At 36.6% G+C, this 12,675-nt stretch overlaps 1 protein-coding gene across 1 annotated transcript in view; it reads left to right on the top strand.

Moving 5' to 3' along the window:
- The window catches only part of Tnks (tankyrase), an 81,598-nt gene extending 70,695 nt beyond the window's left edge, over nt 1-10,903 (top strand). The window contains exon 22 of the mRNA XM_068356849.1: nt 6,797-10,903. Within this exon, the coding sequence (XP_068212950.1) occupies nt 6,797-6,883 (87 nt within the window). The 3' untranslated portion in view covers nt 6,884-10,903. The remainder of the gene's footprint in view (nt 1-6,796) is intronic.
- The last annotated feature ends 1,772 nt before the right edge of the window (nt 10,904-12,675 follow it).

Genomic DNA, 12,675 nt, shown 5'->3' with positions numbered 1-12,675 from the left:
CAACCATTCAAGTACAGTCACACCCCCTTCCTTCAACATCTCAGCTTTCACACCATCCATACCCGATGCTTTTCCTACTCTCGTTTCATCTAGTGCTCTCCTCACTTCCTCTATTGTAATCTCTCTCTCATTCTCATCTCCCATCACTGGCACCTCAACACCTGGAACCGCAATTATATCTGCCTCCCTATCATCCTCAACATTCAGCAAACTTTCAAAATATTCCGCCCACCTTTTCCTTGCCTCCTCTCCTTTTAACAACCTTCCATTTCCATCTTTCACTGTCTCTTCAATTCTTGCGCCGGCCTTCCTTACTCTCTTCACTTCTTTCCAAAACTTCTTCTTATTCTCTTCATATGACTGACCCAGTCCCTGACCCCACCTCAGGTCAGCTGCCCTCTTTGCCTCACGTACCTTGCGCTTTACTTCCACCTTTTGCTCTCTATATTTTTCATACTTCTCTATACTATTACTCTGCAGCCATTCTTCAAAATCCCTCTTTTTCTCTTCCACTTTTACCTTCACTCCTTCATTCCACCATTCACTGCCCTTCCTCATGCTGCCTCCAACAACCTTCTTGCCACATACATCACTTGCAATCCCAACAAAATTTTCTTTTGCTAACTTCCACTCCTCCTCTAAATTACCAGTTTCTCTTACTCTCACCTCGTCATATGCCATTTTCAACCTTTCCCGATATTTACTTTTTACCCCCGGTTTTATTAGCTCTTCAACCCTCACTAGCTCCCTTTTACATCCACCTACTCTATTCCCCCACTCTTTTGCTACAACCAATTTTCCTTCCACCAAAAAATGATCAGACATACCGTTAGCCATACCCCTAAACACGTGCACGTCTTTCAATCTTCCAAACATTCTTTTAGTTACCAACACATAATCCATTAATGCCCTTTCTACTACTCTTCCATTTGCCACTCTTACCCATGTATACTTATTTTTATCTTTCTTTTTAAAAAAGCTAGCACTTACTACCATCTCTTGTTCAACACACATATCTACCAGTCTCTCACCACTCTCATTTTCACCTGGTACGCCATATTTCCCAATGACACCTTCTACCTCTCCAGCACCCACTCTAGCATTTAAGTCACCCATAACAACTACATAATTCCTTCTACCCAGTCCTTCTACACACCTAGTTAATTCACTCCAGAACTCATTCCGCTCTTCTTCACTTTTCTCACTACAAATGCCTTTCAACTGTGGGAAATGTAAAGTCATGCACATAGGTTATAGTAGCCTACAATCAGATAACTCGATACTGGGTAATGAACTAGAAAGTGTTGACCAGGAGGAAGATCTCGGTATTATCAGCACGGATTTGAAGTTCACCTAACAGTATAAAAGTTGAAAAGAAAGCACAAAAACTAATAGGTTACATAAAGAGACAATTAAGATACAGAAACAAAGACACTGTACTACAGCTGTACACATCACTATCAAGACCCCATCTAGAATACAGAATCCAATTCTGGGCTCCAAGTATTCAGAAGGATATAGATAGACTGGAAGCAGTACAAGCTAGGGTCACAAAACTAGTCCCAACACTAAGGCTATTTGGATATAGATGAAGGATGAAACGGATGAAATTATTTGATCTACTAACTCGACGACTTAGGGGACAGTTAATAGAGGAATTAAAAATTCTTAAAGGAATAACAAATGTAGATTACAACACTCTATTCACGCTTAGCACGAATCAGTCCAGAGGTAACGGATACAAACCGGAGTTGAAAAGATACACCACCACTCAATGTGGCAATTTTTTTACATACAAAATAGCAAATCCTTTGAATAGACTACCAGCGGATGTTGTAAACAGTAACACGGTAAACAAGATCAAGAATAAGTTAGACGATCATAAGAATTTTAATTGCTCTCTCTCTCTCTCTCTCTCTCTCTCTCTCTCTCTCTCTCTCTCTCTCTCTCTCTCTCTCTCTCTCATCTCTCTCTCCTCTCTCTCTCTCTCTCTCCTCTCTCTCTCTCTCTCTCTCTCCTCTCTCTCTCTCTCTCTCTCTCTCTCTCTCTCTCTCTCTCCTCTCTCCTCTCTCTCTCTCTCTCTCTCTCTCTCTCTCTCTCTCTCTCTCTCTCTCTCTCATATATATATATTACAAGGCAGTATAATATATAATATACAGTAGTGCATTGTACTGAAAATATTAGATAAAAAACAATGAAATACTGTAACTTACATCTTTAAACCATTTTCTTTTGGTGACGGAGATATGATGGAGACGAGTTAGTAAACACCTGGGATTATTTGCCGTCAACGGATAACTGATCATCTTATAAATTGTGTCAATTTTTTAACGCTTTATTTGATATGCACACGCAGTATTTGCCATCTCACTGCTATATGTTTTCTTGATAATGGCTACTGTACTTTCATTTCCATTGAACTGGCTTGCCATTACTTCACATAACTACCACTATCGCCACTAATCTTGCGCTTCATTGCGCTAGCACTAGTAATCTGCTTATCAGCCATATTTAACAGTATTGTAATTCATAGTAATAAGGCAAAAATACGATGGAGGTAATACACACACACGGCCACAACGATCACAATAGCAAACACAATAGATTTTGAATAAAGCGGGGTAGGAACAGAACAGCCTGTGTGGCTGTGGCTCAGTTGGAAGTGGTGCTAATTTCAAAATTACAGATGCTTGGAGTTTACAAACATTTTTGACTTGCAGTATTTTACATTCGGCTTTCTGCAAGTTAGCAAATCGGATTTGTTACCATACAAGCAAACCTTACGTTATTTATGTGGATTATCTTTCAGGAAAGCTGGAAGGTAGCCATTAGACTAAAAGTGTGAGGTGGCAACCTTCCTAACCACTTCGGAGTGGGTAAGCTGAGGGGTGGCTGGGGGGTTAGCATTACTTCTCCTTCAGTGTGATGCTAGGAAGGATCCAACTTGAGAGCCTTCAACATCTTGCCCTCTGGAGGTCTGGGAAGTCCAGCTGTCGCCCTCTCCTGGACCTTCCACGTGTGGATGTGTCAGTTGCTTGCATTTTCCCCTCCGACGGCCTCCTGCTGACAACGGTTCAGCTTGCCATCCTGGGACCTCGTCTTTTAATCTTCAGCCTTCTGTTTCCCGCCCATTGGAATCCTCTGGCTTTTGATGATGATCTTCACGAGACCAGCGCTTCTTTTACTAGCAGCGCAAAGGAAAGAGACTCTCCATCTCCTCGTCCTTCGGGACACTCGTCTTCTGATAGTCGTTCGCAACTATTGTTAGATCATCATAAGGATCGCAGGTCATCACAATCTCAACGCTCTTCTTCTAATAGGTGTTCCTGCTCATGAGATAGACTGTCTCAACACTCTCGTAAGTGGCATTCCTCTTCACGAGGTAAAGACACTCGATCGAGATCTTTACCTTCACGAGCAAGACAATCTAGATCTAGATCTGGACGCTCATATTCTAGGTTGCGCTGATATAGATCATGAGGCCGACGCTCACGTTCGCGAGGTTGAAGCTCCTGTTCATGAGGGCGATGCTTACATTTGCTAGGACGCCGTACACGAGGATGATGTTCACGATTGCGAGGATAATGCTCATGTTCGTGAGCTAGGCACTCGAGACTTTCTCACCATTCACGATCCCAGGCTAGACACTTACGATCAGGAACAGAAAGTTCACGATTGCGAACACCTCCATTACGATCAAGATTTAGATGTTCCTCTTCAAGAGGAAGAGGTAAGCGCACGCACAGTCCATCCGCATGTCACTCCTCAACTCGTCCCTTTCCTCGACGGCCTCGGACCAAACCTGATCTTGTTACGGAACACCTCACAGGCAGGCGTGCGGCTAAGCTAGCCCCAGTGCCCTCTGCTGCCTGGAGTTCTTGAGTGAAGCGTTTACTTGTGCGACACTTTTCAAAATGTTCCTCTGTGATGCACTCCCCAACATTTTGGGTTGCCCCTGTTCAGAGGCATGACTCCCCTGGCGTTATAACTATTAAGGTTGGTTCTCCAGTCGGGACATCTGATCATGCCTTGATTTCCTTAGTAGTGAAGACTGAGCAGCCTGTCCCTGATATATCATACTCTTGTAAAATTTATATGAAATCCCAAGCAGACTGGAATGGTGTTTTGCATGATCTTTTGTGCTTGAATTGGTCACAATTATATAATAGTGTAGATCCTGTTGTCCCTTTGAATGAGAATCTAGTCAACATAATTGATAGGTGGATCCCTTTTCGTGTGCTAAAGTACCGAGTGAAGGACAAACCGTGGTTCAATGATGATTGTATACGTGCTTATTTGGAGAAGCAAGAGGCCTATCATCTTTGGAAGGGTAACAGATCAGATTTGAGCTGATGTTTTTGACAGTAAACAGAGTAATGAAAAACTTGAACTTCCTCATTTCTGTTTTCCTGAGGCTAAACTAACTAGTTTAGCTTTTCAATCTCGTGAGATTAAAGCTCTGTTGATGGACCTTGATGCTTATGGAGGTGTAGACCCAAATGGTATTTTTCCATTGTTTTTTTTTATAAAGACAGCAGATTTCTTGGCTCCAAAGTTATCTGTAATTTTGCGCAAGTTAGCAAGAAGAGGAGCTTTTAGCACTCGTTGGAGTATTGGTAATGTTACTCGTCTATGTAAATGTGTTTGTGGTAGCTCAAGTCCCACTGATTACCACCCAATTTCCATAACTCCCATTTTATCTAAAGTTTTTGAACGTCTTAATAGGTTTGCTGAAGGTAATCATCTACTCCCTAGTTTACAATTTGTTTTTTGTAAAGGCCTTGGAGCATGTGATGCCCTTCTTACAATCTCCAATGCTGTACAGAAATCCCTTGATTGTGGTCAGGAAGTTCGTATGATTGGCCTTGATTTTAGTGCTGCCTTTGACCGTGTCAATCATGAGGCCCTTGTTTTCAAACTGAAACAGTTGGGAGTGGGTGGGTCGTTTCTTAGCATTATTATTGATTTTTTAAGTAATAGATCTCAAAGAATTGTTGATGGGCACCGTAGTGAGTATAGGAATGTGATATCTGGTGTCCCACAGGGTAGCGTTCTTGGCCCATTACTTTTTATACTATATACACATGACATGTGGTTTGGCCTAGAAAACAAGCATGTTGCATATGCAGATGATGCTACTTTCTTTGCATCAATTCCATCCCCTGAATGTAGATCTGGGGTTGGTGAATCCCTTAATAGAGATTTAGCTAAAATTGGTGCATGGTGCAAATTATGGGGTATGAAGTTGAATCCTAACAAAACTCAAAGTATGATTGTAAGTAGGTCAAGGACGGTGGCTCCTCAACATCCGGATCTCTGTATTGATAATGTTTCTTTAAATTTGTATGACACTTTTCAAATTTTAGGTTTGATTCTCGACAGCAAATTTACTTTTGAGAAACATTAGGTCTGTGTCTTCTTCAATTGCACAAAAAATTGGCTTATGGAGAAAGTCTTACAAGATTTTTGGTGATCAATCTATTCTGAAGAAGTGTTTTAATTCTTTCATTCTACCTTGTTTTGAGTATTGTTCTCCTGTCTGGTCTTCAGCTGCTGATTCTCATCTTAATTTGTTGGACAGAAACTTACGGTCTATTAAATTTCTTATTCCTGATCTAGATATTAATCTCTGGCACCGTCGATCAATTAGTTCATTATGCATGTTGCATAAGATTTTTCATAACTCTGACCATCCTTTACATTCAGATCTCCCTGGACAATTCTATACTGTTCGTAATACTAGGCAGGCAGTTAATTCTAATAGCCAGGCCTTCTCCATCATGAGGCTCAATACTACACAGTATTCTAGAAGTTTTATTCCAGCTGTTACCAAGTTGTGGAATGATCTTCCTAATCGGGTAGTTGAATCAGTAGAACTTCAAAAGTTCAAAGTTGGAGCAAATGTTTTTATGTTGACCAGGCTGACATGAGTCTTTTTATAGTTTATATATGACATATTTGTTTTTGACGTTGTTAATAGTTTATATAGGACATATCTGTTTTGATGCTGTTACTGTTTTTAGAATGATATATTGTTAATTTATTCACATAATTTATTTATTTCCTTATTTCCTTTCCTCACGGCTATTTTTCCCTGTTGGAGCGCTTGGGCTTATAGCATCTTGCTTTTCCAACTAGTGTTGTAGCTTGGCTACTATTACTAATAATAATAATAATAATAACTTGCCATTTGTTTCTTAGGCAGTATGCAAAAAAAAAAAATGAGCCATTTGTTTCTTAGGCAGTATGCAAAAAAAAAATTGAGAAAAGCTTACTTAGGTTTATCTAGTTGGCTTTGGTATGTTTAGTGTGCTGTGTCTATTTAATAGGGCTGTACCTATTATGAGGGATTATCCCTCGGCCACAATGAAGCTACAGTAGTCTAGTTCTGTCAACAGAGCAACATTTTGAGTCATGCTGCTGCATGCTATAATATTTACCTGGTATAATTTTGTGTGTTTTCTGGTTGCCTACAGGATCAATATCCTTGCCTTAACTTTGATCCAATTTTAAATTCTTAGTTAAGAATAAATACTTTCTCGTAAGTAAGAGATTCTGATACTTACGACAATGCTATAGATGAATTTGATAATAGTAATGTTTAAGGACCATTTACTTTTAAAAAGAATTATTTATACATTTTTGTTGTAAATTTACTTTTTACTTTATATAAATTTTGTTTTTTTCCACCCAGATCCACAATATCTTATGTATCAAATAGTGAAATATTTTTCTACACATTTGTTTTAAATTTACTTTACATCTGTTTTTCTTTTTATTTCTTTGTTCTTTCCAGGCATATCCTGAATATCTTATTACGTATCAAATAGTGAAACCTGAGGAAGCTGGTCCAAAGGAGGATGGTGCTCGCGACAATGACTGACCAACATTTATAACTTTCTAAGCATACATAATTGCCAGAAAGGATGAAGGTGTAGAGTAGTGCTGAACAATATATAAGTGTTGTCATTTCAGAGGGGAGGATGTGTGTGAAATGTGTGGTTTTGTTGGCTTTAAATTGTGGGTGACTTCAACTTGTTTGCACAGTGATTCAGTGGTTGTGACTTTCCTGAAATAACTCAACTATGTGCAGTGGCAAAGCAAATGGAACAGGTGTGACTTGATTATGGATGTTAACCTGAAGTGATGTGGGAACACTCTAAACATCCCTTCTGGATCAACTATGATGTAAATCCATCATTGGATGGATGAGTTTCATACTTAGTCATTCCATATTGAAAACAAAATAAACTAACACATACATGTGCTGAGAAGTGGCAATTTTTCTTTTTTTCAGTACACAAGTTCATTTAGTGATAACTAATTGTGGTGTGAAGCTAGTTTTAGTTTTTAATGTTTGGTGTAAGGAGATGTTTTAAGAATTTGTCATCGTGGACGTGCGCAGTGAAAGAAAACCTAAAAAAAGCGACATGAGGATCCTTGCATTTTCTAGACAGCTTTCTACATTTTTGTGTGCTTTTTTAACCATTTACTGGGAAGATGGTCTTTGTAGTCATTTTATACATGTTAAATTTTTTTTAAGTAAATGTTTATACTTGATGTTTTTATACTGTACTACTTATTAAGAAAAGCAGCAATGTGATACTCAAGTTTTATGTTTTCTGTGTCCTCTTAATGTAAGAAATGTGTGGAGGAGAATTTTATTTTCTAGGAGGAAAAAGAAAGTTGGAATAATAGTTTATTGTTTTGTTATGCAGTGGAGTATATTAGGGTTAGCTGGTTTTATTGGCATTTTAAGTTTTGTCAATATGCGACAGTCTAAACCTCCATATTTCAGTCATAGGAAAAGAAGAAGAAAACTGAAAACCAATGACTAAATCGGTATCCTTACGTGTAAATTATTATAAAAGGATCTTTAGCACTAAAATTATGTGTCTTGAAATTCTGTCATGTTTTCTTTTATAGTTTATGCTCATCATCTAGTCTAGTAAAAGTTTAATGGTAATGCTTGTGTGCACTAGATATTTTTTATTCCCTTCTTACTTCAGACTTAACTCTAATACTGTACCTTAATTTTGCGTTTTGAAGGATTGTGATTTTAGATAGTGATAGGTCCTTGTTTTCTTGACGTTTTCGTATATAGACTCGTATATACTCTCCTGCCAGTCTGACCTCTTTAGTGTTTCCTATCCAATCTCATTTTCTATCAAGTATTTACTAAAGGCAGTTATATGTTGTATTTCATAACAGAACGAAATGTCCAGTTATGTCAGTCTAAAACCTATTTATTTTCTCTTGCAAACTCGCGCAGCAACGTTATTAAACAGTACAGGAGCTGTCAAATTCAAGTCTTGACTAAACCTTAACTAGACTGTAATCCAGAATTATATAAACTAGAATTTATCAACTTGTACGACTGAAAATGACTATATGTTGGCTAATTTTGAATATTGTACACTTTTAACAGGTTTTTGTGAAGTAAATTTGAAAATAGTCTAATTGAATTTTGAGTGAAGTAAAATTTTCTGCACCTGTCAAGATAGGTATGGTAAGGGGAGGTTTGGAGAGAACAGCTTAAATGTTATGACATAGTTGCGAGGTTTTGTTGTAACTTGGTTTTATGATATTAAAGCTCGACATCTTGCACAATTAAAAGCAATTTTAGGAAATCATCCTGTTTCTCTTAGCTTTGTCATTATATGCTGGGCATTTAAAAGTGTGAATGATTGAAAATTTGATACAGGTTCTGAAGTAGGGTCATGATGGGCATTATTAAAAATAAATTGCTGTTTATATTTGTCAAAATGAGGGTACATTAAGATGGGCAAGATGTAAAAGTTTAATTTTTCTTTGTAACTTAACCGGTAATTAGCAATGTTATACATTACACCAGTTCTAGTTCCTCTTTTTTTTGTAATACTGGGTTGTGTAAAGATTTAGATTGTCGGTATGAATTGCAAAATCTTGTGCAGTATTACATTACCATTGTAGTGCAGTATGCACAAGATACAATTGTGGTGAACATTTCTTTTACTGAATACCACATAACTGTATGGACTTGTCTCTCAATAACAGTTATTGTGGTTTGGAGTTGAAAATACATGTCTGAGAGACTGTAAGGAGTGTTGGGTATCACTTGATGTGAGAAAATATGAATATTCAAGTGGATTTTTTTCTTATCAAAACTGGTTTTTTTTTAGTGATAATTCAAATAGAAAGGAAGTGATCTCATTCACACCAGATTGTGATTGCCATTGTCTTAACAGTGCTTCCCTTGATAAATTTCCCTTTGTTTTTAAGGGATATCATATGGTATAAGAGCCTTGATAATAATCTTTAAGTACTGTATATAAGCTAAGAAAGGATGTTATGATTTACTTTGAAATCGGTATTAAATAACATTACGTATTGCATTTCTTGGTACTGACGAAGGAGGTTTTTGCTTCAGTTAGCTAAATAGTGGGTAGGTTCCAATATTTTTGAAATCTTTTAAGGAATTTTATGTAGGAACATACTATGTGTTGTGTGCTGTACTAATTTACATATATATAGATCATCACATTCTGTAATTAGTGATATACACTATAAGAAGCCATTTCTTTCAATGAATGCATATAGTAATGCCATAAGTTTGTGAATTCTGTTTGGACTTGTTTAACAGGCTTTGTATGATTTGTTGGTGATGATTCAGTATTCTTTATCCGTATGCTAGAAGTCCATGATGATATTCTATGAATAACAGTCCATTGATGATTAATGTTGGTGTTAAGTGAGATTATTCTATAAGCACAACGTATTTATTCATATACAGAGTAAATCTAAGGTTTTCTGTGTTATGTTGTGTTATAATTGTTAATTTTGAGAAATTTTAATTATTGATGTTGGTGTATTAGATTTTTCGTGCATAGTGCATGAATTCTTTTTCTTTTGCTGCCCTATTGCGTATGAATACATTCAGGTTATTCACACATTCAAATCTTGAAGCATTAGCATTCCCTTTACTCTTAGGTGGGCATACTGTAATTCTGTACCTAGCTTATGATGAATTGTCTTTATCATGGTTTTCACAAGATGGAAATCATTGCAGGGTCAAACATCACCTTTCTTTCCATTCATTATTGCCATTCCTAATTTCAAGAAAGTTTATGAAACATTACTTGCAATGAATGAAGAGATGGGTGGCTAACTTCTTTTGACATGAAAGCAAGGGAACGTTCTTCAGCAGCTGTACATTCTTTGTTGCAGTAGCTTTTATAATGGCAGTTAGAATCCAAATTTAAGAATCTCATATTTATCAGTGCATTTTTCCATTCCCTACATATTTGATACAATACTGATTGATGGTTTTAAAGGCAGATTTTCTTTTTTTTTTATATACAAAATAAGAAACTTTGATTATTTTAATTATATTTTTATACCTACTTTACCATAATTGATGACATTTTCAGGCAGCTGTTTTAAACAATTTGTTTACCAAGAGGGAAAAATAGGTTACTGAATGTGAAAAAGGTTGTGACTATTTGTTTAGTAATGAATATTGATAAAATATGAAGTCTTGTCCAGTTTAATACTTATTTATATTCTGCTTGTGGTTTGATTTACAGTCTTAATTTTCATTGAATGCTTGTATATGATTGTGTTGTGTGCATTTAATCATGGGAATAAGAAAATATTTGCAATGGTGACCATCTTAAACATTCGTTAATTCCAGACAACAGATTTAACAATACAGTATATGCCTCAATGGGACCACGGACAATGTTTTTGATACTTTAGTGGATCCAGACCATTATTATTGGATTGTCCTAGTGGTGTTTCGTCTTTTCTGAACTCTTGAACACGCTTGTATTTACTTTTAATTTGTACAAATCCATGTAAATAAGGATATGCTTTTTACATTATGGTGTAAATATCTGAAAATAATAAAATATGTGAATTTTAAGTTTATTTATTTTCATACACCTTAACAAGATTACAGTACTGTTTTGAGTTGGGTAGATCAAATGAAATAACATTTAATAGTTTCACTTTGAGAGTTATTTTGTTTTCATATTTTGTGGCATAGCTGTAATAGAGTAAAAATACAGGAACATGATACTGAAATAAAAGTGGCCAGTATTTTAAAGAACTAATGTTATACATACATATACCAAGGCACTTAACCCATTTTGGGGGTTAGCCGACATCAACAAATTAAACAACACAAAAAAGGGGACCTCTACTCTCTACGTTCCTGCCAGCCTGACTAAAAGGGACGGAACGAGGGGCCTGGGAACCCCCTCTCCTGTATATAATCCTGCGAGACGTCAACTAATGTTATGAATGAAGAAAATTAACTGGAACGGAAGGATGTTTACGATTAAAGGCCCCTATAGAGAACATAACCCAAAGCTAAGGCTGGTGGGAAGGTGAGAAAAAAGAACCTTGGTATTCACTGTCATAACAAATAACATGGAGCATGTTGAGAAGCCACTTGTTAATACACCTTATGCAGTAGTTATTACTAATGTCTGCAGTATCCCTCTTACCCCTCACATTACGTTCTTTACTGCTGTTCACTGTAATCCAATTTCTCTTCCCATTCTCCCGAAGGTTCTATCATTCATGTACATTTTTTCCATCTATTACCTCTCATTACTATAGTTACAACAGTTCTGAGAAGTGCTTTAGACTGTCGGGAATTAAACTTGTTCGTATAGACCTATTTTGAATCTGTCCTTTACTTCAAAAGTGCTAGAATACGTAATTTTTTATCAACTAACCAGTCACTTGGAAGAAGTATAAGCATTGCCAGACAACCAGTCTGCTTACAGAAAATTATACTCTACGGAGACGGCAGTCTGTTGTGTTGCAAATGTCATGATGGATGAAAATAACTCGTATTTTAATGTTGCTCAATCTTCGTGATGCTTTTAATTCAGTTGTGTATGAACTGCTACTAGATGATCTACGGTTCGCCCGTTTCGAGGATCAAGCTTTTGAATAACTTAAAAGACTACATGGCTGACAGAAACTACTGTGTGGAAATTGGAAACTCTTATTCATCATATGAACCAATAAACAGAGTGGTATCTCCGGGAAGTGTACTAGGCCCAATATTCTAATTCTATACTATTAGTTTGTCGAAAATACTACAAAGGCATGGATTGAAGTTTAAACTATGAGCAGATATTATAGACGACACTACTGAAACTCGAAACCAAATTCTTACTAGTGTTAGGGAACGGATGTCAATCGAACAACTAAAATTAAATTAGAATAAAACTGAGTTATGGTGGTCGATATTCAAATAAACATGGGTAACAATTCTGCCCCGATATATAGTACAGTTTGAGATCTAGGAATATCTCTTAGCTGTAAGTTGTCTCTCAATGCCCAAATAAATGATGTAATAAAAACTGCTGGCTATCACTTTAAAATTGCTTTTATAAAAAAGTACCTGAATGAACATTCTCTAAAGAAACTTGTGATAAACTGTGTTATTACCAGGATTAACTACTAAAACTCCATCTACTACGATTTACCAAAATGTACAACTGAAAAAATTACAAAACATGATAAATAGGGGGTTTTTAATTCAATACTTCTCCATTCATAATTTCCTACTTCGCGCCTCTTTCTCCTCAGACATGTACAGACCCCATATGTATTTCAACCTTTATTAATTATTTCATACCTATTTATTCTTATTTTCGTGCATTTTGTAAACACCTT

This window comes from Palaemon carinicauda, chromosome 33, assembly GCF_036898095.1.
Source record: "Palaemon carinicauda isolate YSFRI2023 chromosome 33, ASM3689809v2, whole genome shotgun sequence".
NCBI lineage: Eukaryota > Metazoa > Arthropoda > Malacostraca > Decapoda > Palaemonidae > Palaemon > Palaemon carinicauda.
This window is presented reverse-complemented; position numbering and strand designations above follow the sequence as displayed.